General features: G+C 42.7%; 1 protein-coding gene across 2 annotated transcripts; it reads left to right on the top strand.

Annotated features, from left to right (window-relative positions):
- Nucleotides 1–1,276: 1,276 nt before the first annotated feature.
- prickle1a (prickle homolog 1a) lies at nucleotides 1,277–27,103 on the top strand. 2 transcript variants are annotated; one of them, XM_032523570.1, is made up of 8 exons: nucleotides 1,277–1,641; nucleotides 20,087–20,290; nucleotides 22,033–22,146; nucleotides 23,028–23,165; nucleotides 23,911–24,114; nucleotides 24,330–24,516; nucleotides 24,619–25,485; nucleotides 25,616–27,103. In XM_032523570.1, exons 2-8 carry the CDS (start codon nucleotides 20,102–20,104, stop codon nucleotides 26,458–26,460), a joined length of 2,544 nt encoding a protein of 847 aa, XP_032379461.1. In that variant the 5' UTR covers nucleotides 1,277–1,641; nucleotides 20,087–20,101; the 3' UTR covers nucleotides 26,461–27,103. The 2 variants fall into 2 exon arrangements, with proteins under 2 accessions (XP_032379461.1, XP_032379460.1); XM_032523569.1 differs by lacking the exon at nucleotides 1,277–1,641 and adding an exon at nucleotides 14,868–15,119 and having other exon boundaries at nucleotides 25,616–26,460.
- Nucleotides 27,104–27,126: the final 23 nt, after the last annotated feature.

Consider the following 27,126-nt stretch of genomic DNA (forward strand, 5'->3'; position numbering starts at 1 on the left):
TAAATCATCCTCATATCTGTAGCTCTGCTAAAGAAGATGCACAGTGAGCGGTTGCAGTGAAGTACAATAACAAGCTTAAGTACACTAGCTTATTACATATATGTCCATCTGAACTCGACAATATGTTCTATTGCTTAATGCCAGGATTGTGTAGAGAATGCCAGACTGACTGAGCTTGCTAAAGCTGTTTTTACTTAAGATGCATTCACGCACTCAGATCTATGTGATGGTCACTGGGTCGTAACCGAGGTCAGTCAGAGATGTAGCATCTGCTCCAGTGAGAAAGAGACCCATGAAAGTCAAAGGGCACGCAATTAAATGGATGTATTTGTCACATTTATGTTTCATGTTTCAACAGTCATGTTTTAGAGATGGCAGAATTCCGAAGACGCCTTCAGATCTTGATTTCAGATACAACAAAACATCCAGATTTGGTTGAGTTGTTTGGGGGCGCAGTGTCACTCTTGATGTTATGGAAAGGCCTCATCTGGGTCACAGGAGGTCAGAGAACTCTCTAAAGGCCCACAAGTCAAAAGTTGTACCTTAGTGGTATTTAGGTTGTCATGTGCTGGCAACCTGACATGTGGTTAGCACACATGACTGCAATGGTGCCAGAAAATTAATGAAAACAGTGGGCTGATTCTGCTAGCAAAATTAAATCTACAGAAAACAACCTTTTGCGTAACTTTGAATGCAGCTCAAACCTGATATTTACAATTGCATTGTGCTCATGCACTGATTTATGGGTGGTGGCCTTTCTCTTCAAATCTTTGATCACCCCAGAACATTTTGTCTAACTCAATAGACAGCTAGGCCATAGCCTCTTTTCAGTGTAAGCATATAAGCTTACCTTTGATGGCACACTGTAAATAGGAGTAGTGTTACAGTCTGTGCGGAAGAACATAAAGCACATTATAAACATTTCATATTGGTGGCATAGGGACAAATAGATTTGCAAAAAAGATCATATTTCGATACCTGGTTACAAAGTATTCGCCCACAAGTCTTAGTGTTTTTTGAACATGAATTAGTGGAGTTGTTAATATTCAAAACAGAGAAACATCACATTTTTAAGTTCACAATGTGTTTTATATAGCCTTGATAATGTAAAAAGTTCACATAAAGGTAAGGACAGCCTGTAGGTAAAGGCAACAGAGGAAGATTAACTCACTTAGTAGTTTTAATAAACTTAAATTACGCAAACACTTCTGGAACTCCCCGCTGTAGCAGCAGGAGTTAAACTCACAAGAACATTTGTCCACTGAGCTCCAGACTGGACCGTCTCACCAGGATTGGTGGGGGCTGCTTGTTTAAGCCAATAGGCAGGGAGCAACGCTAATGTCATTCCACTGTGACGGCCGAGAGGAACACCATAGCGCACCGTGCGCCGCTGTAATGACTGAGATGTGGTGACAGCGGGTGAAGTCAGACCAGGCTCCTTCAGCGCTCCTCTCCAATGCAGCCAGTATTTGGAGTTTAAGCTTATCGCTTTGCACAGCTCCGGGTTTAGCTTTGCGGCATAGTGGTGAACCCTCTCTGGACTTTTCATCGTATGCCAATGAGACGCAGCGTGAAACGCTTTTCTCACTTCAGGAATATTGGTTCTGGATCCTCTGTTCACTGCGACTGAACGCTTTTGGGGTGAGCATTTTAACTCTTCTTTTTTTCTTTTTGTTTCTTTTTACTTTATTTCAGAATTCGGTGCCGCTTTTAAAATAATTTCACTACGTTGCACCAGTCTATATTTAGTATTGTTGTAGTCACTTTATTTTCAGGTTTTTCGTAGTGGTGAAGAAAGATTCGACCTCATTGTTGTGGTTTTGATTAAAAAAAAAAAGCCCTTTCAACAATATATAGTAGCCTAGATAAAACAGCAAAACTCCCAACAGTGCTATAGAGGCTACTTGTGTCAGCCCCCAAAAGTCATCACACTGGCTTTCATTTTACAATCCTCTGCGCTTTTACGCAGCACCATTTCACTTTCCCTGCATGTTAACCTCATTTCTCTGACGCTGAAAAAGCTTGGTTCAGAGACGGGTGGAAGTGTGGAGTCCCCCCTGGCCTCCAGATGTATGGACTCAGCTGTCGCCTGTCACTTTGGTGACAACTGCTCGGCACTTCGTGACCGCCGCTTGTCCGCCACTGCAAGGCTCCATAGCTGTCAAGAGTGCTGTTGAGTGAGGGAGAATGTGGTCAAGAACCCTGGCCACATAGGCTACAGTATGAGAAGTCACTCTCACTTTATGTAAGTCCAACCATGATGGATAAGGAATGGCTTGACCAAAAAATTGCACTAGCTGCAAAAAAAAGTTTTTTATTTAAGTAAATGAATACATCTAGCAACTTGTTTGAACTAGAAATCAAATTTTAGAGAACTTTCTTGCGTCAGGTTTTATCCCCCTGAGAGTGTGATCTGCACTGTTTCTTGATAAAAATCTAAAGAAAAATGAAATTGAGCATGAGCATAGAGAACTTATTATGAGGGCATGTTTGCAGTGCAGTCAGCTTTTTAAAAAAAAAGAACCCTGCATGCTGCTTGAGTGAATTCATCACTCCTTGTGGACCTTGCGCAGAGCTAAACATGCCATGAAGCGTTTCCTTTGGAGAACAATGACACACCCTCAAGTTTCAAACATTTCCATTCTCAGCTGTGACAGAAAGTGCAAAACCTACAAGGCACAGGAGAACAGTTACTTTTATGTTTTACCAAGGCAGTCTAAGATAATATTTTGCTCTCGTAGGAACACAGTAGACATCACTTTAAACCATTATGTCCCTTGGGGGCTGACAGAATGACATACCCACTTGGCTCAGACCAAACACACAAAAAAAGGGAATTCAGACTGGCCTAAAATCTGCTACTATGACCACAGCTGACAGAAACAGATGACTGCTGATACCAGAACAATTCTGAAGCCTGACAGCTAGGTGAGAGGAAGGACTCAGGAAATGCCATGGTCTTTATTTGGACACGAGGGATAGCTTGTGGAAGTAATTTGAGGTATTGCAGGACTACACAAGTCAAATGGATTAAAATACATTAAATTACACCTTGGAGCATGTTGAGAGTACAAAGGAGGAAATGCAGGTTCTGCACAATGTCAGCAATTTAATTTCAAAGTGCAATCCACCAGGTCAAAATATTGCTGTAATTGCACCACAAGTTGTTTGGAAATGTGGTCACATCCATCCATGATTGCAGCACTTTTAACCATGCTATCAGAGGTATTTGTTTGTCCTTGGCCAGTAAAGAAAGAGGATACTGAAAGAAATACTCTGAGTGAGTGTGAGTGTTGTGGACAGAAACACAGAGGGGACAGAGCATAGAACCAAGGTGGTGGTGTCACCTAGTGGCTAGAATAAAGGTTGACGCTTTCACTGCCAAGGAGTCTCAGAAACTCATCAGCAGTCTTGTCTTTACAACCTGAACTACTTCACATATTTATCAAAACAAGAGTAAACAAAATCACTTTTGAGGTTTTGTGTAAGCTAAAGACAGCTGTTCAACACAAGCCATTGTAAGTACTGGCATACAAAATGAAGGCCTATATCTGAGACCCAGCATCTAATGCAGAAATAAAAGTTCTGTGTTGTCATACATATTCTAAACTGTTATTGGATGTATCAACATAATGTATATCTGTTCAAATCTGGGTCTCTTGCTTCACAGCTGCAGATAGATGATCTAGCAGGAAAGGCTTGTTGTAGGGGAGATGTGAACTGAGCTCTTACTTTCAATAATCTGCTGCAGGTGAGAATTCTCTGTGAATATCAAGTTATTTATAGACCAAATGATTTAGAAGTGGTGTTTTTGGAGCAGCTCCACATGTCACACTGCACTTGTTCACATCTCATTTCCAAAGCCCCGAATTGAATCAAAGGTACCATTAATAGTATCAAAAGACTTTAAAAGCATATTGTTATACATGTGAGAACACAAGAACAGAAGGAAATAAAATAGCTGGCCTTTGCATACATTTTCTTGGACAGAGCATAAAGAAACCGTTCCTGATCCTCCTCTCCCAACTGGATGTTTATGAGTGCTCGCTTAATAAACGTGGAATATGTTGATGGTTTATTTGAGTACCAAAGTGCACAGAGGATGTAGGACTCAGCAGCAGAAAAGGCCTGGTTTTTGTATGAAACACAAAATGTACCTTTCGACTACAGGACTTAGCTAAACATTAGCATACTTGTGTGCCTTTACATTAGTGCACAGCAAGAGTGGTGGAGCTGGAGACAAATCGCAGACATTTAGCCAGTCTCAGGCACAAAAAGTGGGGGATGTTGTTGCGTGTGTGTGTGTGTGTGTGTTTGTGTGTGCATGCGTGCATGCGTCCGAGAGAAGCACATGGACAGAGACAAAGTGGTCACCTATATGTGTGTATAGCTGCCATGCGCATACACTCTCTGACACCTACAGACAGACACCCAGCTGAGTGTGAATGAGCAGAATGTAAGTCCCAGTGCCCGTGTGTATACGTTTCCCACTGTTGATTTAAAAAGCCCAGTACCAGTGAAATGTACACACAGGTCTGTTTGTGCAAAGCTAGAATGAATCACCCTTGCGTCCGTGTAAATCGTCTGGAAGCCAAACACTCTGGCAGCCTTTTATCCCCAGACGCGGTCCAGCTCACTACAGCAGGACTAAAAGCAGACGGGGACAGGGCCGTGTGTTGTGAGGATCTGTCAGAGGACGCCAGTCTTTCAAGACTCTGGATGGGGAGATGTGGCATGGAGTCGGGTTGCCAATAGACAAACTCCAGAGAGCAAAGCGCATTGACTGTAAACTGTTTGTGGTATGTTGGCAGGAGGCTGGATGAAATATGGCTTGTTTAAACGCTGGTGGTCCATGAATCTGTGGTCACTGGGCTCGGCTGAATGGACGGTGGCCTGGATGGTCAAATGTAGGGCACTGTTACACTGCTGTTGTAGAAATTAGGATAACCACTGTGGATTACTGCTGTCTGTGCCATGCTGTAAAATTCTCCTTCCTGTAACTTTCAAACGGCATCATACATGAGACTCAGCGCCTGCAGCAGTGGCACACATTGAATCCACATGCAAAGCATTATTCTAAAGTGATTAAAGGTAGCTAGTGATTTAGCGCTTCCAGGCACAACTCTGTTTATTAGGAGATGCAGGATGATGTTAGAGGAAAATGGGTTTGGCTCTCACACTGGAGCTTAATGCCCCAGCAGATCTCTGGGAACCACATGGCATAATTGCGGGACTAACCATCAGACCACCACTATGATGAAAGTCATACTTGACACACATGTTTTGTTATCACCACCACCATGTATAGGCATGATGCTCAGCTCTGGATCCTGCATGATAGCCATGGTGCATGGTACAAAGATGGTTATTATCGGAAAGTTCATTTGACCCAGTCTGATACAGACATGGCCGACTGCAGGAGGGTGTCTTCTCCTCTGACCTCCACGTCTGTAGGGATCCATCCAAGCAATCACATCATCAAGGGCTAGAAGCAAAAGAAAACATATTACCCTGAGATAGTCATTAAAAAGCCTAGCTCATTTCCCCAGCACACAACAGGGGATTCAGCCAAAGCTTTCCGGACCCACGGCTGGGAATATGCAAAACACACACACACACCCTTCCCCTTCTTGTGGCTCTTGTTCCTCCTTTCCTGTTGGCATTGTCACAGCGGTGAAGTCAGTAAGCGTGGATGATATAGAAAAGGTCAACAGGGTTTGGACTGACAACAAAGGTATTTTCTAAGATTTTTTTGGAAAAGTTACAGTTTCAGACAGTGGGGACAGTCCGCCAGAATAGTCCTCTCAGAACATTTCCTCATTAAAACGTTATTCCTGTCATATTTTATGATGGCATAATTTAAGTTTGGAAAGAAATGTATGCACACAAGAGAATTCACAAACACACAGTGCTGGATTTAATCGTGAGAACCAATTTGCATAACTCCTAAAATACATCTTAAGAAGATTAAAAAGATCACAAAGCAATAAATAAATACCTTATCCTCTTTCGGCTCACACTGGAAAAGATTTAAACCTCTGCTTCTTCTTCCTTTTCTTTTTAACGGAGGCATTTTTCATGTGAGCTAATTCAAAGATAATTCCTTAATGGGATCCAAGAATAACAAGTGCTCTGTATATCACCAGATACTGCATGTACATGAGACCCCTTCTTATTTTATCTCAAGCATTACATTAGTTTAGCTCCAGAAGTGGTGCACATTGACAGGGCTGGATATCAAGAACAGGTCTGGAAGTGAAGCTGACTGGAAATTTATAACAACTGGCACGATTTACAATTGCTCAAAACAATGTTTGGACCCACTGCAAGTCCATCTACATTGTGCATACTTTAATGTGCTTGTCTTTATGATGGTTGGGATACAGCCAAAGTAATTTCATGCAAAGCAGGGGGGCCAGATATAAGATATAAGAATGCATCAGTTTTGAGGCCCTGACACACTAACCCGATAATCGGCCAACGGACAGTCTGGCGAGGTCGGTGACTCGGGTCTGTTCCGTGTGTTCCGTGCCGTCGTCCGTCGGAGGGGCCGGCGGCCTTCATTTTGGTCGACCTGACATGCTCGATCGGAAGGCGGTTTCTGCCGGCAGTTGGACTCAAATGACCAATCTGATAGGTGGAGTGCTAACCTGGAATTGAGGGGCGGGATGTGCTTGACTAGACTCTCTCAAAATCTGACGAAAATCTGACCTTTGTCAATCTGAAATAAAGGCCGATGCAACTGCATGGTCTATTTATTGCTTAAAATGTTTTCAGAAACACGTTTCAGTGAACTATTTTAGTAAAATATGAGATTGATTGTTCATCTGAACAAGCCGCAATGACAGTCTGTCTTGAATTTCCAGAGATACCAGTCCCACATGACGCGTTCATCCAATCAACTACCGTTGGCAGTTGGCATCGGTGTGTTCCGAGGTTCTTTTTTTGGCTAACTCGGGGAAGCAGTCCGTCTGACTGCCTTTTCTGCCTATGGCCATGTCAGGGCCATTTGGCATTTTGCTTCAAAATCAGTTAATGTTGGCATTGAAAACTCAAGTAATTAAACACGTGTAAAACAGAAAGGTGTGCAAGGCCAGGACATAAACATATTGTTCTTAATTTTATGTTGCAACTAAAATTCAAATGGGAAGTTTAATTTTGAATGACTTCCTATCAGGCATTTATAAAAAGCATTACTTTTCCGTCCAATATTATTTATCAAAAATCATATTCAAATGCCATTTTTAAATGCATTTGTCACCGAATTGGTTTGTGACATTGAGGTCAAGCGACTGTCAAAGTTTTCTACCACCTTCACTCTCTCATATTTACTGCATGTTTTCACCGCTATTATTAAGAGTCATGATTAGCATTTACTACTTTATATTAGAATTCCTCTCTTTACACAGAGGGAATGTAAGCCTATTAGTATCAGTTGCAAATATACCACAGTAAAGGCCGATGTTGTAGGATGACATACAGATGGGTCAATATTGACAAAGGCCAACTGAGGACATGTCTTGCAGAGAAGCAGCCTGAGGCCCACAATGGGCCCACTGAGCTGACTCAGAAACAGTTTGTTTGGCCACAACAACCTGACGGCAGCTCCTAGTGAGAGGCCTGTTCAAAGAGCTGGGATTTTGTTTGCTGTGCTCACACTGTCTTCCTGTTCGGGGCTGGGCTCCCAAAGAAAACAAGAGCAGTGGCTCACCAGATGTGTACATCTGTGTGTGTGCGCATTCGGTCCAAACACACACACTTGACCATTTAGGGAGAATGTTTTGTGATGTTGGAAAGGAAAAAAAAACTTGAAGAAAAGGCATCTCGCATTTTATAGAAAGGGTTGTTATTTTTTAGGACACACACAGCGTATATGCCCACTCTGTGACATGTTCCTTTATGCTGGCCCATGATGCAGAAAAGGGTTTGGTGTCATTAGTGACCTCAGTATTAGCAGCTCCAAAAATAACACACTGATGCTGACAGAAACAGGCGTATTACATGTGAGGTTACTAAGAATAAGCTTTGCTCTGCGGGACTGGTATCCTTAATTGGGGGGTGATAAGGCCGCCAGTTGTGCCCTTTTTCCATTGCACACACATATTGTGCCAACACACACACACATGCATACACACACACACACACAGATCCCGGGCAATAATGACCCCATGTCTGGCCTATATATCTGCTAAACTGAGTGAGGCCTCCTGAAGGATTCAGATTGGATCTGACTATACCTGAATACGCACGCACGCACACACACACACATACATACATACACACTCAGTTTACACATGTAATCTTTTGTCCACAGGCAAGCTTACGTATGTGCTCTTGGACCTGGTATCTGGACGGTATCAATTCACATTAAATATAGTTCCTTTGTAAATATTATTTTACAATTCAGTGTTTTGCCAGCAGTATTATTCATTCAGTCATGGCAGGCCATTAACTCAAGTTGTTAAAGTCACAGCAATCACTGGCCTTGTTGTCTTACATAAGAATAAAATAAGTAGATAAAAGAGAGTGGAAAGGAAATGAAATTGCTTGCAACAACATGTAAGATCAAATAAGACTCAAATCAGGTTGCGATTACATGGTCAGGGCTTTAAATATTTAAAGAACCAGTTTGTAGGATTTAGTGGCATCTAGCGGTGAGGTTGTAGATTGCAACAAACCGTATACCATATACCCCATCCCTTATCGCTTCCTTTCCAAGCATGTAGTAATCTACAGTGTCCTTTGGGTAACAGGTAAACTTTTTTAGATAGTTGTTGTGTTTGGTTCATCTGTTCTGGGGAAGTGTAAAAAAAAAATTAAAAAAAATTGCAGTGCAAAATGTCACGCTCCATGGAAGAGGAACCGCTGACTATGTAGATATGACGATTCATTATTCAGATGATATAAACTAATATTATATTCTGCCAATAGATCCCCATAAATCCTACACACTGCTCCTTCAAGCCGATAGGTTGCCCAACGGTTCATACTTTCTTAAAGGAACTTTACATAATGCAACATGGGCAAAAATGTGACAAGATAAATGTTTTAATCATCCAACCATTATTGGTCTTGGAACAATCTGAGTCAACAAACTGCTTAAACAGTGGAAGAAGTCAAATGTTACCATTTAGTTGCTCAACTTGTTTCCTAATACATGCTATCATTCTGGTATACCGTGCAAAAAGATGGTGTCTCAGCAATTCATTATAGACAATATATCACCTAAGTGTCAAAAAGTATATGTATAAGCCACAAAGAACAGGGAAAAAGCAACTCAATGTGGCAAACAGATGCACATATAAAAGTGGGCCTCCCAAGATGTAAGACCTCCAAACATGTAACCTCGTTGTCCTTTCTGAAAGACACACGTATAAAACCAGCCTCGATAAACTGTCAAAAGTCAAAAAGAGAATAGATCTCGATTTTTTTTCACATGAGGAGGTGAAAGGGTCAACATCACAGCAACAGAGAGCCTTACAGGAGCAATCATTGGGCCTCTCCTCTGCTCTTTCTGCTGTTTTACTACCACCTAAATGACTTAAATTGTGTCCAATTAAGCAGAGCTAGAAAGAAGCGTCCCCGCTCTCAGTGGTCAGAGTTCCCTCTGTGCTGTGGCACTGGAGCATGTGTTTAATTAGAATGCTCTAAAAAGACTGTAACGGAGTGTTTCTCCAGGAATGTTAATCATTAGTGGGATCCTGACTGAGCAGCTCTTAACTGTTTCAGCGTATTGTTGGATTCCATGGTTTGCCTTTTGAAGCCGTGCAGCTCAGGAAAATGCTTCCACGTGTGGAAATTGCCAACTTTCTCTTCCTTAAAAAAAACAAAAAAAACACAGCATCCTCTCCTTCTACAGCGACTTGCTTGTGCACTCATGCCCGAGTATTGCCTGTTTTGTTTCGGCGGTCTCATTCATGTGTCTGTTTGAGCCCAGGGCTGGAAACACACAGGAAATACTTTTCTTGCCAAATGAAGGATATACTGTTGAACTGTGAGAAAGTTGAGGAGAACAGCCCAGATGTGTGAGGTGTGAGCTTTAAGTGGTGTGCTAGATTTTCTGAAAGTGTGAGGTCATAAGCTAAAAATGTAGTGAAGTCGTAAAAGGTTAAACCCGGACATTAACAGAGTGCTGCATCACACAGCATGGCAATGAAGGCCGAGGAAAACCTGACTGAATTTTAAAGTTTCAATGAAGAAATAAAACATGATAGTGAAAACAGAGACCTGTTGGTTGAACTCATTGGTTTAAGGTGTTTATAGGGCGGTTTTGTAATTGTATATCTATATTCTCAGTTTGTCCACGGAGACCACACATGACAGGCTTTGCCCTTTGCTGATCCAGTGCTTTTGTCAGTGCTAGTGAGTAGTGTTAGAGCAGCCCATTCATCCTCGGCCCGCTCTGTGTGTAGACAGCCACAGGCTTTTGTTGAGTTATAGTGTCCTCAAATAAAGGGGCTTCCTCCCTTTAACAGCCTCAGGAGCTCTGTCACACCACTTCCCATTGTTCCCAATGAAGTTCGGCTTTTACAACTAGGTGAGAGGGTGTCAAATTGAGGGTGAAATATGAGCCGTCCCAATCGTACATCTCTGTGATGTTTGGCAAAGCAGACAGTGGTGTACTTTTGATAAAGGGAAGAAACTACCAGTGTGCTGACACAGGGCTTTGTTCAGCAGCGAGGTGTTATGTCATGTATTACAGGTTATTCTATGGAAACTGGACATTCTTGTCACACTACATAATACCTGACACAACAGGGGCACCGCAAATTAAATAGAAGCAGAAATGAATAGGTACATAAGTAACAGGTTCCTAGATTGCTTTCATGAAATCAGAGCTATTCAAAGTGACATCATCAACTTAACAAGATCATGTTGTTGGTTTTATACAAAAGCGTTACAAACTGTAATTTAATAATCAGACACAGACAGCATGGTTTTGGACTCAGGATTTAAGGAATGTGACTTTTTTTGTTGCTGTTTGGGAAGAAATTAGATTTTAGAGTTGAAAAGCTCAGAAGTAATTCAATCCAATAAACCTTGAATCCTGTCCTTTTTTCATTTAGATTTTTACTATTCAGCGCCCTTGAGAAACACATGATCTTTAGTGAGGTCAAGTGTCAAGTGAGAATATATTTCTCCTTAATATTTTACAAATGTCTCCTGTCAGAAACTAAGCTTAGATCTAAGCGTTGCCCTCAGCTGCCTCCAGAGTGAAACAGTAAAAGGGGTTATGTGAGGGTTATAGGGCTAACAAGCCCACTGTCTGACCTGAGTTTGTCAGCGCCAATCTAGCTAAGTCAATATCAATGCGCTGACTGCTCCACCAGTTGACCTTTTCCTCCCTCTTTCAGGGTGTAAAAAGGATTGTTGTTACAGTAGAGTGATAGGCTTTTATTGGCCTTTATAACTGAGGCTTTTGTTGGGCCTGTGTCCTGCTAATACCCGTTGGCAAGTCATTTAAACCTTGAGAATGCCTACTTTTTATAAGGTAGCTCACATACCAGTGAGAGCTGTTCTCAACAATGGTCATCAATGACGGTGAGTTAGAGACTGACCTTCCCTTTGCATCCTTTGGTACCCCAATTTATGGCATTTCTTGGGACTTAAATTTATCTTTTTTAAACAGGCTACTTAAGACTTTAATTCCTGCCAGTGTCCATCTGTACACAATGTTTCACATGGGGATTACATGCGTACTGTAAGCTACAGAGTTTGGCTTTGACTAGATGCTTCATTTTATGGGTCCCCTTCTTCGAGGACGTGTTTGGACCAGAGAAGAATGCAGCTTTATTGTTGGGCATTGGTTTTGATGACCAACAACTCTGTACCTGTCATTGTCAGGGCATGCTGCTCACCTCTGCTACCACGCTGCATGGGGCGTTTTTTTTTTCCTCTTTTTATAGCGGTGAGAAGGTGCAGACCAGGTGTGAGGTGCTGTTCAGGTCGTTGTGGCTATGACAGGGGAATGACCCGTAAAGCCCTGGGGCCATAGATTTATGGGTCATCTGGTGCTCTCTAAGGTCAAAGGTCAGGGATGCATGACTTGTCCAACTTTATATTATTCAACCATCCGAGGCAAACCTTGAACTGTGCAGCCAGCTACCTCTAACTATAGAGTTGTGCGATCTCTGAATGAGACTGAGGATGATGTTATTCTGATTCAGGTTCCTATTTAGGAGACATAATGATAATCCACAGATGCCTTTAAATAGTTGTCCCCGCATTAGTTCATGCCAAAGGCCACCTACTCTCTTTGACAAAATTCCACTATACGATGTTTCCACATTTGAACTTCAGAGATATCTGCAATTACTTCTTCACACTTTTAAATCTACTAGTTAACTTTCTTCTGCAACTTTGAAATGAGAAGAACTGTTTCCCTTACCTTTATAAGTGGATTACAAAACAGGTGATTCCTTTCTACATTATAAGTAATTTGGGCACAATTCTGTTATATATAAGCTCTGCAACTTTTGTCCAGATTAGTTTACCATCTTAACTTTGCATTTCATGAATGCACCCCGCAGAGACAGGATGCTGTGTTGTCCCTCCCCTCTAAGAATTGCTAATAGAGCAGGCTTCAGAGTCATTTGGACCAGCACAAAGGCCTGAGCTTTGCTGTGAAAGGTTGCCTCTCCCCCCTGGCCTTGGCTGCTACAATGGCTTTGTCCACACTCCAATGGTACATGCAGACACCCAAATACCAAATACTAGTATATAAGCCCCAGAATATCGATTTATTCAATCGTGTTTTTCCTGGTTTGGATAAAACGTTCATCAACACAGGCTAAGCTGTTTTTTTTTTTGTTTTTTTATTAAATGTCAGTGAAATGACGGTCACCATTCACCACCCACACTATGATATTTTAACACATAATGGTGTGAATATGAGGTGTGTGGGTGAGCAAAGTCACATGCTGTCAGTCATGAAAGGTGTGCTAAACCAGGAATGAGTGGCCATGTTTTTGCTCTTCTTTTTTTCTGATATTTTGATTAAACAATACTAGGTTTTCTGACCAGTTAGCATATAGACAATGATGTTGTGCTGTCCTAAGTTAACATATCAGCTATGAGCTGTGATCTGATTAAAGGAGACTGTGAACGTTGCAGCAAAGTAGCTTTGAATATACTGTGTATTTGTCTTAAATAATTAAACAATTGGCAGAATTGTGCATGTAAATCAAATATTCCATCGAGCTTGTTCCATTTAATGCTATGTGAACATACATTTTTTTCAAACAATTTCACTGCTTCTGCTACATACTAGTATTGCCCCACTTAAACACCCCACAGTGTAAATGCTGGCCGCATGTGTTACATCCTGACGTCATCCCCATAAAATTAAACAGCTTCTAAAATGTTAATAAAGAACACAATTCTAGCTGTTTAATAGATTCCTTGCTTCCTAGTAAAATGTTCTATTGCTTTGTTTCACAGTCTTAAAGTATGTTCACCCTTGTGTTGAAAAGGATGGAAAAACCTTTTAGTTCTCTTAGACACAATTATGTTCACTATAAAACATGTCCTTTTGGGAGAAAGTAACACTTTGACATTGCAACCAAAACAACCACAAAAGGATGCAAAAAGTGCAACTGTCCAGAGTTTGACCTGAACTGGTCACTTTTGTTTTCTGAAGCAACAGGAAGAGAATCACGTTCTGACATCCCTGCAGAGGTGAAGGAGAGCCAGAGGTCAACTGCATCCCGGGGAGTTTTCCTGGATGGGTTCCGGGTGAATATATGTACATTTGGGTTTTCTAGAACAGGCTTATGATTCTATTTAAAGCTCCTGCCCTGCCAGTACATAATAAAGGCAAATAGAAAGTTTGTTTGAATAGATGTTGAATATTGGGCCTGGTTATTCACGTTTGGGATAGGAAGATACATACAACTGCATTATATTTGCAACTAAAAATGCCCAAGACAAGTTTCCAGAGCTTAAGTTGACGTATTCAAATATCTTGTTTTGTCTGAGCAACAGTCTTACACACAAAGAAATTCAGTGTACTGTTATAAAAAAGACAAAGAAAAGCAGCAGATTGAGAAAATTTTGGTGAAGTCGGGTGTCTCCATTGGGATTCCCATTACTTAGTTACATTATCCATTTTGCATTGAGCTGAACAATGTGGGACATTTTTAACCTTCGTGCAGACAATGTTAAACAGATATTTACAGCTTAGTGGTTCAAATCATTCCTTTGTAAAGGCCTTCTGTGAGTCATCTTAAAGGCTTGAGAACCGGACTGATAATTTAGACTTGCTGACATCATGTTCAGTTATAGGGAAGGCTTATGTAAGGCTGAGCCATGGTCGTTGTAGAAGGAAGGAAGCAAATATTTTAATAGTGGGATGAAAATAGCATCTTTTATTCACCTGATCCTACAATCACTCTGTAATAATAAAGCTGTAGTTAGCAAACAGCTCTCTGTAACTTTGTGACATTTTAGTGCACGAGAGAAGAGAAGCAAACCAGATAAACCAAGTGCTGACTCTTATGTTCACCACCTTTCCCACATCTTTGAGCTGTTTTTAGGGAAGGAGAACGAATAATGTCATGTGAAAGCTGCTGTGGAGATGAGGCGGTCAGTGTGGTAAAACGAGCTCTGCCATCACTGATGTGCTACTTAAAAGCATAGTGAGCTGCATGGAGCTCATTTGGAAGCATGTTTGAAGTACGAGGGGAGACGCCTCGCTCCTCCATACCCTGCCGTGACTGGCTGTTCAGAGGTTAAGGGGCCGGGCTGAGGTTAGGGGGGTTGGGTTGGGGGAGGGAGGGAGGGAGGGAGGGAGGGAGGAGGAGGAGTGGTGGGTGAGAGAGACAAGGGTGGGATGACCATCTGGTTGAGCTCCTTCATGTACACGCACACGCACACACCTCTCTCAGACACACTCTCCCACGCACTCAGACATCTCACTGACGTTTTACAGTCCCAGCTTTGATATGGGCTGTTGCTTTGCTGACAGCTCTGGTAGAGAAGGCTGACTGCTTCTGTCCTGGAAATAGAGTGCTGAGGATCTTGAATATAGACATGGAGGCTGAAGAATAATCTAGGACTGGATATTGTGATTATAAGATCCTTTTTTTCTGCTTGCCTCAAAAGAGTTGACCTACACTGAGGTAAGACAAGCAGGGAAATGACTGAATATGTTATCTGTTTTTAGTTTTTTTGAGGAATGGATTTTGTTTGTAGTGAGGCTGAAAACCAAATACTAGCAAGTAGAGATGTTAGAGAATTATACCATACCTAATCCTGATCTCTCTACTAGAACTAGAACTTATTTGACCCCGATGGTGATTTGTAAAGTGAACCCATGTGCACAAAGTCTCTTGGATTATTTAGTTTAATTGGAGGGTTGTTCAATTATTAATCTTTGTTTTGCATGATTCACAAGACATACAGCACATTACATGTATAGATGGAGTTTTGTGCAACATCAGATTTTTGCTAAAGTCAAAATCTGCCTTCAGAAGGACTTTTTTTCATTCATATGATGTAAAGGGTGCCAATGTTCAAATTTAAGTTGATTTAAGGTCCCCTATACTGCAAACTGAATTTACTGGGATGTAAATGTGTTTGATGTCCACTCTGTGACAGCAGCACTTGTGTGTTGAATCTTAGTTCAGTCTGGCCAGTGCATGCAGGTGGTCCCCATAGTGTAGATCTCTGTGGGGATGTCACTCCCATCCATTTGGTCTTGAAAAAACACTCCTCTGGCCATGAAAGGAGGCTTCAATAAGCTGACCAAACTCCAGCCATGTAGCACCTCAACACTGCTAAACTGAGCTCCTCTCCGGATCTCCTGTTAGTCACACTCAGACTTTCCAGCCGCTTTTCCACAATTGCATTTTTAATCTGATTGGATTCAATTCTTCTGCAGGCAGAAATGCCATTAATGAACACCCCGTTTTGTTTTTCAGTTTTTGAGTTTATGACGGTTAGTTAGTAAATTAGATCATTCAATTACAAGTTTAATCTAAAATGCTGATTTACTTAGCTATACGTGTGAAGCTGCTGAGTCACAAACAGATCTAATTGTCTAACTAATTGGATCTGGCATTGGACGATGATGATGTTAGTTTGTAAGATCACTCTGAATTTTTTTTTTTTTCAAGGGATACAACATATTAGGTGCCAGCAGTTGACAGACTATCATTCATAGATATTTGTATATACAGGGAGCAATAAAATGCTGCAAGTTAAGGCTTATCTCTTCTGACATAAAAACAGATGTGTCTCAGTTCAAGCTCAAGTAAGCAAGGATTTTGAACAGAAATTCTTGTTTTTCTCTTGAAGTAGAGCCTAGCCTGCATTGCTGAGCTTGCAGGAGCCAAGTTAAACATGTTGGGCCAGTCCAAACTGACAGAGTGCACTGTGTTGGGTTGTGTGCATGTCCATCATCCACTTACTAGAGGAATATAGACAGTAATTCAGACCAGAAGCTGCTTATTTTCCCTGTGCAATTTCTCAAGGGCTGTTAATCCATTGCTCCAGTGTCAGGATTTTGGGGGCACTCTAGTTAAAGTGTTGCTGAAAACTCTTTAAAAATGTCACTGACGGCTATATTTATTGGTCAGTCACAGTATGAGGTCCTGTGAGAAGTTTTTATCCCACAAAGTGATAAATAACATTACACTGTAGTTAACACATAATGCAGTCTCTGCAGTGTTTTTAAGGATGAATACAAATCTGGTTATTTTTGTTCCTTAATAAATCAAGTTTGCCCCCACTTGTTCATTGACCTCCTGTTATATAGAGCTTGTTGGAATACAAGCCTTATGTGCAACAAGACTATCAGAGTCATTGTGCACTTTTTTTCTAGAACACAGGCAACTTCATTCATTCCCAATATCTTGTGGGATGTTTTAAAATCTCCATTCACTGAAAACCATTCAAAGCAAGCATGTGTTCCAACTCTTCTCTTTCCCCTGCCTCAACTTACATTTCATCTCTTTTGTCGAACAAGACACATTAACATTTTCATACATGTCAGTCACCCCATTTTAGCCTCAGTTTGACAGCGACCCCACCACCTTCTGGCCCTCTGTGGGTAGATCAGTCAGATATGCAGGGCCGCAGCTCCCAAAGCCATGTTAACAAGCACCTTTACAAAAGAGCGAGGGGCTGTTAAACATTCAGGACTGCAGGGGTCTGGCTAGTGTGGGAGGAGGGCAGGGGGAGCAGAGCAATAAGAAGGGGGAGATGAAAATGTAAGCTCACAAACCATAGTTCCCTTGTTGGGAGAAAAACTTAAAAAGCCAGAACAAGTGATGAATCAGTGAGTTGGCAAGTAAGTATAAGCATGGTTAAGTTATTTGGCTCAGTGCTTCCATCATTCAAAAAGTTAAGGAAGCGTTCTGGGCAAAGTTGGGAGGAAATGAACTGCCAGACGTCTAATGGAAAAATTAGCATGCAAGCAGATGTGGTTGTAAGGCGCTTTGCCTCACATCTAACTGTGTACATCTTTTACTTCTCTTTCCGGGCCTGGCTTAAGTTCAAGCCTGACATTCCTGTGAGTCAGGTTTGGCTGTGTTAGAGACATCCTTGTGGTGACTTGGCCAACATGTGAAAGCGCACGAGTGAGTCTATGCCTGATAAAATGTGAATCTCTGGGCTCCTGACTGAACCTGCCTATAGTTAGCTATCTCCCATGTGAAACCCAAGACACTCTCAAACAAGGCCACATTTTTGCAGGTTATTTTGGTCTCATTTGCAAGTCAATAGATGCTAATAGAACAAGAGAGTGTCTTCTTACCCCCCACCTCTATCATCTGAAATCGGGGTTTTGAAATATGGGTTTGAGGGCTTTAACTGTCATGTATAAGGAGATACACATCTTAGAGACAAAAAAGACTTAAAGGGAGATAAACAGGCTCTGATGGAACAAGTCTTCAGTGGATTCCTTCACAAAGCCACCTTTGTTTAGGACATCAGATCTGTTTTAATGGGACATGTCATAAGCCAATCTGACAAGCCAAACTTGACACTTTGTGGTGTAATGCAGACACGAATTCCGCCCCAAAAAAGCACAAGAATCCACTGCCACCCCTATCCATCACGCTTAATTTTGGGCAGGCTAGAGGAAGCCATGCCCGTCGACGGTGGCGAAGCCACAGGGCTGACTTGTCCTTGAGGAAGGTAGGTTGACAGGAATAGCCAGTAGCCGCCTCTGGCATGCTGTGTGTGCAGCAGTTAATCATCCACATGAGGGTCTGGTTTGCTAATATCTCCAAAAAAAAGTTGTCACTAATAAAGAAGTAGGGTACATGTGCATATAGCTGACTGACAGGTTTACGTGTATGTATCTATAGTAGCCTGTGTTTATATGTCCGCACGCCTGCATCAGTGTTGGCTCCAGCATAAATGTGTGCATTCCCTCTTCATGTGTGCATAGGAGCTGCACACACCCAGGGGCATATATATCATTCCAGGAGAGAGCGCAAATTTTCAGGCCCCTTTACTGTCACGCCGGTGTTCAAAGGCTTTGAGTGTGTCTGGTTTTGTCAGCTGTCTCTGTGCGGCCCTTGGTGCCCTTGCCGGACATAGGGGGTAGAGGCTTGGGGGGGTGCTGGACGCTGGCTGGGCTCCCATTTGATCTCAGCTAGAGCCCTCGGCCTGTGAGAGATGACCACAACTGGACACACATTCATCATCTCCATGTTTGCTTGGTCCTGCAAAGCTAACAGTAGGAGTAGTAGGCTTGTATGAGGGATCTGGTTAGTAACTAACAGGTGTTCATAACTTGCTGAATCAGGTTAAGTTTCCTTACCTGGTCTGGTTTGACCAGTAGCATTGTGACATGTTAGCAGTTAAGGACAATGTTGCTATTTAACAGATATTACTGAATTGTTTTTGTTGTTGTTGTTTTGTTTGTTTTTTTACTTTTTTGTATTTAATCCATTTATGCACTGGTTTATATTGTTACTATCTTTGTTGCAGTACAGTCATGGCTGGTGTGGATGTAAAGAAAAGCAGTAGTGACTATGGCCACCACACACATAGATGAACACTGTGCCAGCCTTTGATCTCCCTGCTCTATTTCTCTCCCTCTGTTGCATTGGCAGTGTCCAACCGAGTATCTATTGACCCCATCCACATCCTCCTCTATCCATCTTTCTGTACTACTTCACCTGTCTGGCATTGTTCTGTCTATCTAAAAGATGAAAGGATGATCAGACACTCACTGTAGCAGGTTGGAAAACAAACCCCCTTTTTATTCCCCAAAGAAAAAGGGGAGATTAAGGGAAAGATCAGGCTTGTGGACATTCCCCATATGGTGGCCTTGTCTTAAGGCCAGTGTTTATACAGACCTCAGGCTCAACTGATCAAGCCAGCATCAGATCCCATGTGGTGGCCCCACTTGGGACAAAGTATGACGTAGCACCTCAACGGGCTGAGTGATGACTCATTCAGACCCAAGCTCATCAGATAAGGTGAAACCTAAAAATGTAACAGCCAGTGTCTGGTGTTGTTCTTGCTTTTGACTTGATGTCAAACGGAATCACAGTATAGGAAGGAATGTAAGGTCTGTGCAACATTGCCCAAAGCTGGGCATACATATAAGCAGCTTTGAATAGGTAACTGGTTGTTATTGTCACTATAAACTATATACTATAATGAGATCCGACGTCACCTCATGAAGCTTTGGGAATTTCCTAATGGTCTCTGTATCCGCAAAAGCCACATGAAGAGGGTACATATTTAACTGCCACCACAATAGCAGTGAAAGGTTATAGTTCTCTTTGTGAGTGTCTTTATGAAGTAGACTCATCACCAGAAGTGAACCAAGAAAAGCTTGCTCAGATACCATAATGGGCTTTTGAGGGGGGATGCTGGCCTCATGAAAGAGACAGTGATGGTGTGATTCAGGCAGTGGTTAACAATTAGAGATTTTTTTTTTACGTTTTGAGAGAACTAGATTAGATGGAGTGAGAATAGCATTATGTGGGGATTGGTTTATGTAATGGCCTGTTAACCAACATTTTTTTTCCTGTCTACAATCCTCCCTCCTCTTCCCATCCTTACCCCAATTTCTTTTTCTTTCCTCCACCCCATCCTTCCATTTTTTTTTGCTTTGTCTGTCTAGTAAAAAGAGAGTCTGATGAGTCTGTCGAGTGCGGCAGTGTCAGCGGCTTGTTTCCAGGGCGGGGCCCGCAAGCGAGACTTGATGATGGAGCACAAAGTCAGTAAGCTGACCTCTGGCTTCCAACGCAGCTCCACCTCCGACGATGACTCAGGCTGTGCGCTGGAGGAGTACGCCTGGGTACCACCTGGACTTAGGCCTGAACAGGTGAGCAAAAAAAAAAAGCTTGAAAAAGCCTGCTTAGTTAGGATTTGGCCGTCTTGTACTGCAAGGAAAACATATTGAACAATATTGATCTCTTTTATTTTGGTATCTATTTCATTGGTTCACAAATCGTTACTACAGTGAATAATGGTTTATCCTCCAGACAGAGAGTAAAAACAGCTCTGACCTGATTTGTACTCCCTTCTAGCCCATTTGCTTGGCCCAGATAAATGCTATTTGGTGCATTACGGACTAACACACCAACTAGCGTGTCTGGATAATGGCACTTATGGGACAGAGGACATATTTCATAAAACTTTTTCTTGGTCCCTTTGTTTGATGCAGACATGTCAGGCTCTACAATGCAGTCACTTACAAGCAGGATGTGTGGACTTTTATTTACTAACTGCGGTATGGCAAAGTCTGCTTGTGATTATCAGAGATCTGTTAAGAGGAGGACTTGGTGGGGCGAGCTGACTGCTGCTGGCAGGATCACGAATCAAGGGGCCGTCTTTTAACAAGCCTTCTCCTCCACAAACACAGGCAGGGCTGTTAGTTGTGTCCGCAGGGCAGCCAGTGTGATGTGGCACTTTTCCCAAATCGGCTGCATTACCCCCCTGTCTCCCCCATTCTCTCCTTATTTCTCTCTTTTCTTTCTGTTTCTCCTCTCCTCCATCTCTCTCCATTGCTTCCCTTAAACAACACACATGGAAGCAATGAGGGAGAGATGGGCAAGACGGGACGGGTTCGCAGCGACAGAGAACCTTAAATCCTAAACATGCAGAGCCTTTTATTTTAGGAATGCATGGGTCAACTGTAAAGCCTTTACTGCAGCCATTGCCCTGAATGGGCCATGTATTATGGGTCATCATTACAGTGAAGACACACATAAGGTCTAGGTGATAGCTGCCCCTAGGGAGCTGGATGAGGGGTAATAGCAGCATGGAAATGCATAATTTATGGTGGGGGGCAAACATTAGGTTGATTGTCAGGGTAAATTGCTGTTACCCCCTCCAGACGGCCAAAGCTGCAGGAACCCCCCCCCCAACACACAAGACAAGCACATCCCACCTCTTTATCTGGCTGGCTGTAAAAGCCCCTCCCTCATAAAGTTTAGTTTTCAGTGGTCAGCCCCAAGGGTCAAAGTGCCACAGTGACAGGCTGCTTTGTCCTGTCCCTATAGAGACAAGCATATGATACTGGAGAAATAAAACTTTTAAACTGGTTTGACCTGTTGACCTGTTTTGACTTTTAATGCAGATTCATGCAGATTCATGCAGATTCATGAAGAACATTATTTCTCCAGTGCCATCATCAAAGGGCATCAGTGCTATGTGTGGTGCTTATGGAATAAAGCTGATTTGTGGGTTAGGAAAAACTCAAGCAAACACTTTGATTCCACAAAGTCAGTCTTCCATAGATTTTACACAGACTTATCCCAGAATGTGTCACAAATTAATGTGTCGTTCTCTGGTTCCTTGGAACTAACTTGTTCATACAGTATATGTTCTGATTGATGACCACACATTCTTGAAAATATGTCTTTTGGAAGAGGCTTCACTTTTCTTGTGTGGGGATTTATTGAACCTTAAAACGTTTTTTTTGCCTCATCATCAGTGATACATTTGGGATTTTCTAAATGTTTTTCAGCAGTGTCCTGCTAGTACATAATATTGGGGCTCTCTGAATTGGCTTTGTGTCAGATGGTTTCTATGTCTAATCTCCTTATGCCATGATTTCTCCAGGTCCAGTTATATTTCTCCTGTCTGCCTGAGGATAAGATCCCCTATGTGAACAGTCCTGGAGAGAAGTTTAGAATCAAGCAGCTCCTCTACCAACTTCCACCGCATGATAATGAGGTGAGAATATTTCATTTGCATGTGCTAATGCCAAGTATCATAAAATTCCACCCAGGTCCTCTAAGTTGTGCCACGGCTGCAGAGAGAATTTACACTCCATTTTTCTTTAGTAGCCTTATTTGTCTCCCACAAAACCCACAGTGTTAACAGCCTCACCATCTCTGTGCCATCCCACTAATGGGAGCCCTTGGCATTTACGTTGACACCACACTGGGGGATTTTTGATCCACAATCTTGTAGACATGTAGTGTGGGCACAATGTGACTTTTGACTTGATGGTTTTATGATGTTTGCTGGGAGCCCCCACCAGCAGGATTCCTGTCATAGCAGTGGTTTTTACGAGGACTGCTCATCAGGAGAGAGGGATGCTGGGTGAAAGAGGCTTTTTGTGTGATGCCACCACCATGGTGGCACCACAGTTCAACTTGGCTGTCTTTCTTCCTTTGTTACTCGTCCTCTTGATTTCACTCTAAATACAGGTTTTGTTTGTGTAAACGTCTGCTTTCCCTCTTGTTAATGTTTGGGAAACATCAAACAGGCCTGTAGTAAAAATTATGTTCTCAATCAGGGAACTGTGGGTGGAGATATGCAGGGGGTGTAGGGAGGGCAAGCTGGGGTCAAGAGTTGCCTTTGTTCAGCATGTTCTGGTATGAACTCTGCCCTCTTTCATACTTACCTAAGTTTATAACCTTTATTAGTGGCTGAAAGTCTTGCAATTGGGTCCCCCAAAGGGGTGTAATTTGAAAAGGTCCCTTAAACCAACAGCAGATTGGTTTCTTTCAGTATTTGTTTGACCTTTAATTAATCCCACTCGTTGATGTAAAAGCATGTGATTGTAAAATTGGCCTTTGTACTCATAACTTATCACAACCCTTTTCCAGGTGCGTTACTGCCAGTCCCTCAGTGAGGAGGAGAAGAAGGAGCTACTTATGTTCAGTGTCCAGAGGAAGAAGGAAGCACTGGGGAGAGGCACAGTGAAACTGCTGCCCCGCAATGTTCTGAACAGCATTTGTGAGCATGTAAGTTTCCTTGTCTTGCATCTATCATTTACAACTGTGCAGAGGACCGGGAGAGTGTTTGTGGTATAAAGTTGTTTTGAAGACTAGGATCTAGCCCATATTCTTACTAAACCCAAAGCCCTTTTAACCTAAAGTATTGAAAAATATTTGATGCCTGGTGTCTGTACATGTATTTGCTATTTGGATAATCTGAATCCAATTTTAGCTAAAGCCTGAGAGGGAAACCTGAAATAAAGATCTTAGTGTCAGACATGCTATGCAAGGGATTCATCCCTAAACGCAAGCTGGACTTGCAACCATGCTGACCTCACTGCTGAGTGGTTTGGAGAGGCTCATGACAGGTTTTTCACTTAGAATTTACAATGATCATTGAACAGCCACAAGGCGCCCATAAACCTTGTCAAAACATAGTCCCATTGATGTTGCTCTCCACTAGAAATCCATGCTTTCTCTTGTTTTCATAATTCAAAGTCACTGTAGTTGATTTAAAAAGGAATATCCTCATTTGATGACCTGGTCAGGAAGACAGGTCCAGAAGGACAAACGAATTTGCCACATATTTACCCCATCAATATGATGCTCTAGTTTCTATTAGCTAGGCTTTGTGTTACAGCTATATCCATGCAGTCGTGTGATAGACGTAATCACATGCAGGATTCAGATGATTTTATCACAAAAACATTTTGGAACTATAGTCATTACAGGATGTTATAATCAACCATTTGATCATGTCTGCATATTGCAGTGTGGTGAAAACATCAATGGTGGAGAAATGGCAGTGTTCTCCTCGAGGGCAGGCCCTGGGCTGTGCTGGCACCCTGCATGTTTTGCCTGCTCCACATGCAGCGAAATGCTGGTGGATTTGATCTACTTCTACCATGATGGAAAGATCCACTGTGGAAGGCACCATGCTGAGCTACTCAAACCACGCTGCTCAGCCTGCGACGAGGTAAAACCACGAGGCTGAAATTCTAAGAATGTGGTGAAGGAAAAACATCCAGAGTTTGAAGTTTATGACCTTTCAGAATTACTCTGGGATAGCAATAACATTTAATTTATACATCTACTGTCTTGAATAAATCCACATGAATATATAGACTGATGACAGCCAAGAAGGCAAAAGATGGCAGTTTTGTCTCATGCGGTGTACATTTATGTCTATAGATTATCTTTGCTGATGAGTGCACAGAAGCAGAGGGGCGCCATTGGCACATGAAGCATTTTGCCTGCTTTGAATGTGGAACAATCCTGGGGGGGCAGCGCTATATCATGAAGGACGGCAGACCCTACTGTTGTGGCTGCTTTGAGTCTCTCTATGCTGAGTACTGTGAGGCCTGTGGAGAACACATTGGTAAGATGCAGATTTTTTTTAGAGATAAATTACATTATCTGTCATGATTGTCTAGACTTTAAAGTAGTATTGCTAACCACCTCAACATTTCTCATTTTCCAGGTGTTGATCATGCTCAGATGACTTATGATGGGATCCACTGGCATGCCACTGAATGCTGCTTCAGCTGTGCCCAGTGTAAGAGCTCTCTGCTGGGCTGCCCCTTCCTGCCACACCAGGGCCGTATTTACTGCTCCAAGGCCTGCAGCCTCGGGGAAGACGTGCATGCCTCTGACTCCTCCGACTCTGCCTTCCAGTCAGCACGTTCACGTGAATCCCGCCGCAGTGTGCGAATGGGTAAGAGCAGTCGCTCAGCCGATCAATGCCGACAGTCGCTCCTCTTCTCACCCTCTGTCAACTATAAGTTCCCCGGCTTCAGTGGAAACGCTGACGACACCCTGACCAACAAGCTTGCCCACATGAACTTATCTGATGAGCATTTCTGGAGGGGACGCGGTGAGGAGACTGAGGCCCCTGAGGACCAAGAGGAGGAGTGGGCTGAGCATGAAGACTACATGACTCAGCTGCTATTAAAGTTTGGAGAACATGAGGTCTTTCAGCAAGCCAATGACTCCAGACCCACAGATTTATGGATCACTGAAAAGGATGCCAAGTCGAAGCAGGAGTCATCAAAAGCTGGCAGTGGTGGGGGAGGAAGGGGTAGCCTGGCCAGTAAGAAGTACCAGGCTGACATGTACTGGGCCCAGTCACAAGATGGGCTAGGGGATTCTGCCTATGGTAGCCACCCAGGTCCGGCGAGCAGCAGAAAGATCCAGGAGTTGGAGCTGGATCATGGGGCTGGAGGAGGCTTCCAGGGAGAGGAGCCACAATGGTATAATGACTCTTTGGAGTGCATCACTGACGAGTTCAAGAAGACAGATCAGAGTGTCCGAGACTCTATGGACTCACTGGCACTCTCCAATATTACCGGTGAGTAGACGTGACATGATGCATCAGATCCTAGAAAATTATATTTTATGGGATGGCAATGCTTTGTTTTATTAAACAGAGTCTCAAGTCCATGAGCAACTATTTTATCATTTTTCTCTCTTCCCTCCAGGGGCTTCAGTAGATGGTGATAGTAGACCTTTGGTATATTCCCTGCAAGGCTTTCATGAACTGGAGACAGAAGACTGTGAGAAAACCAGCAATATGGGAACCCTCAACTCCTCTATGCTACACAGAAGTGCAAATTCCCTGAAGAGCCTTGTATCGGAGCAGGAGGAAAATGTTCCAGAAGAAGAGGAGGTGCCTCTCCCAGAGGACAGACCCAAACCTTACATCCCTGCCCTAAGGAGAACACGCTCACAATCTAGGCCGCAGCAAGTCAAGTTCTCTGATGACGTGGTGGACAATGGCAACTGTGACCTCCCAGTGCGCCAACCACCTATGAGTGAACGGACTCGCCGGAGGGTGTACCACTTTGAGGAACAGGGCCAGGAACTTTCCTCTGGTCGCCACCATCATCATCACAGGAGGCGTCGCAGTCGCAAGTCTCGCTCTGACAATGCTCTTAACCTTCTGCCCAAGGAGAGAGCCCAAATGTGCTACAAAGTGGACCATAGAGGGAACGCCCTCGGCCCCAAGAGGCAACAAGTCTTCAACGGCCACCCCAGTCCTGCTGTCATGTCAGACTGTGGGCTACAGGGCCAAGCCATGGGGAGGTTCCTGGAGCTATATGGGGATGATGATGACTGGTGTTCCACATGCTCTTCTTCCTCCTCTGATTCTGAGGAAGAAGGCTTTTTCCTGGGTCAGCCCATCCCTCAACCCAGGCCCCATAGACACTACTACACTGATGACTTGCCCAGCCCTATGGCAGGCATGTCCTCCCCTCCTTATGGCCTACGGACTAAGTCCAAAAAGAAGAAAGGGCACAAGGGGAAAAACTGTATAATTTCATAGACTTTTATTTCCTATCCTTAGCTTTGAGTAATGCTCAGCCACTCACCTCTGCCTCATGTCCACTGTTTAAAATGCAGTAACCGCCTGCTTGCAGTTAAATGATTCACAGCACTCAATTTACCCAGGTGTTTGTGTAAGACACAAGTCCTCATTCGTCTTCATAGGTGTGTGCATAGCATTGAAAATAATGCCAGAAAAGTAACTAGTATGTATTTTAGAGTAACGCATATTTATAAACCACCATCTAAAGTGTGTTTATTTAACAGTGAAGATATTACTGTATATATTGTAGAATTAAAAAAAAAACTAAATGGCTATTTTTATACCCTTGAGTTCATGACATGCTTTGTAACAAAATGGCATTAACATTTAACTATTGGCAGTTGGTACGAAGCCATTTTTCTATAAGGGGTTCTGAAACTGACATGTTGACTCTGACCCAAGGTCTTCAAATGTTTTTCTTCCAGGCTTGTGCAGGTCTAACATAAGAGGAACACTGTGTGTATTAAAAGGCCTGGTTGAGGGGTGTATTTATGGGTCACTGTATTGTAAGCAAATCATTGTAATCTGTATAAATGTACAAACTGGAATATAAGGCAAAGATAGATGATAATTGTAATAAAAATAACTATATATATCATGATTTGTGTTTTTCTTTCCTGCTCA

Source organism: Etheostoma spectabile, chromosome 8, assembly GCF_008692095.1.
Source record: "Etheostoma spectabile isolate EspeVRDwgs_2016 chromosome 8, UIUC_Espe_1.0, whole genome shotgun sequence".
Lineage (NCBI taxonomy): Eukaryota > Metazoa > Chordata > Actinopteri > Perciformes > Percidae > Etheostoma > Etheostoma spectabile.

Bases quoted from the DNA above. Each gene is read 5' to 3' on its own strand.
- prickle1a (XM_032523570.1), top strand. From the start codon at position 20,102: ATGAGTCTGTCGAGTGCGGCAGTGTCAGCGGCTTGTTTCCAGGGCGGG. The intron at 20,291-22,032 runs GTGAGCAAAAAA...TGATTTCTCCAG, and splicing joins CTGGACTTAGGCCTGAACAG to GTCCAGTTATATTTCTCCTG. The intron at 22,147-23,027 runs GTGAGAATATTT...ACCCTTTTCCAG, and splicing joins TTCCACCGCATGATAATGAG to GTGCGTTACTGCCAGTCCCT.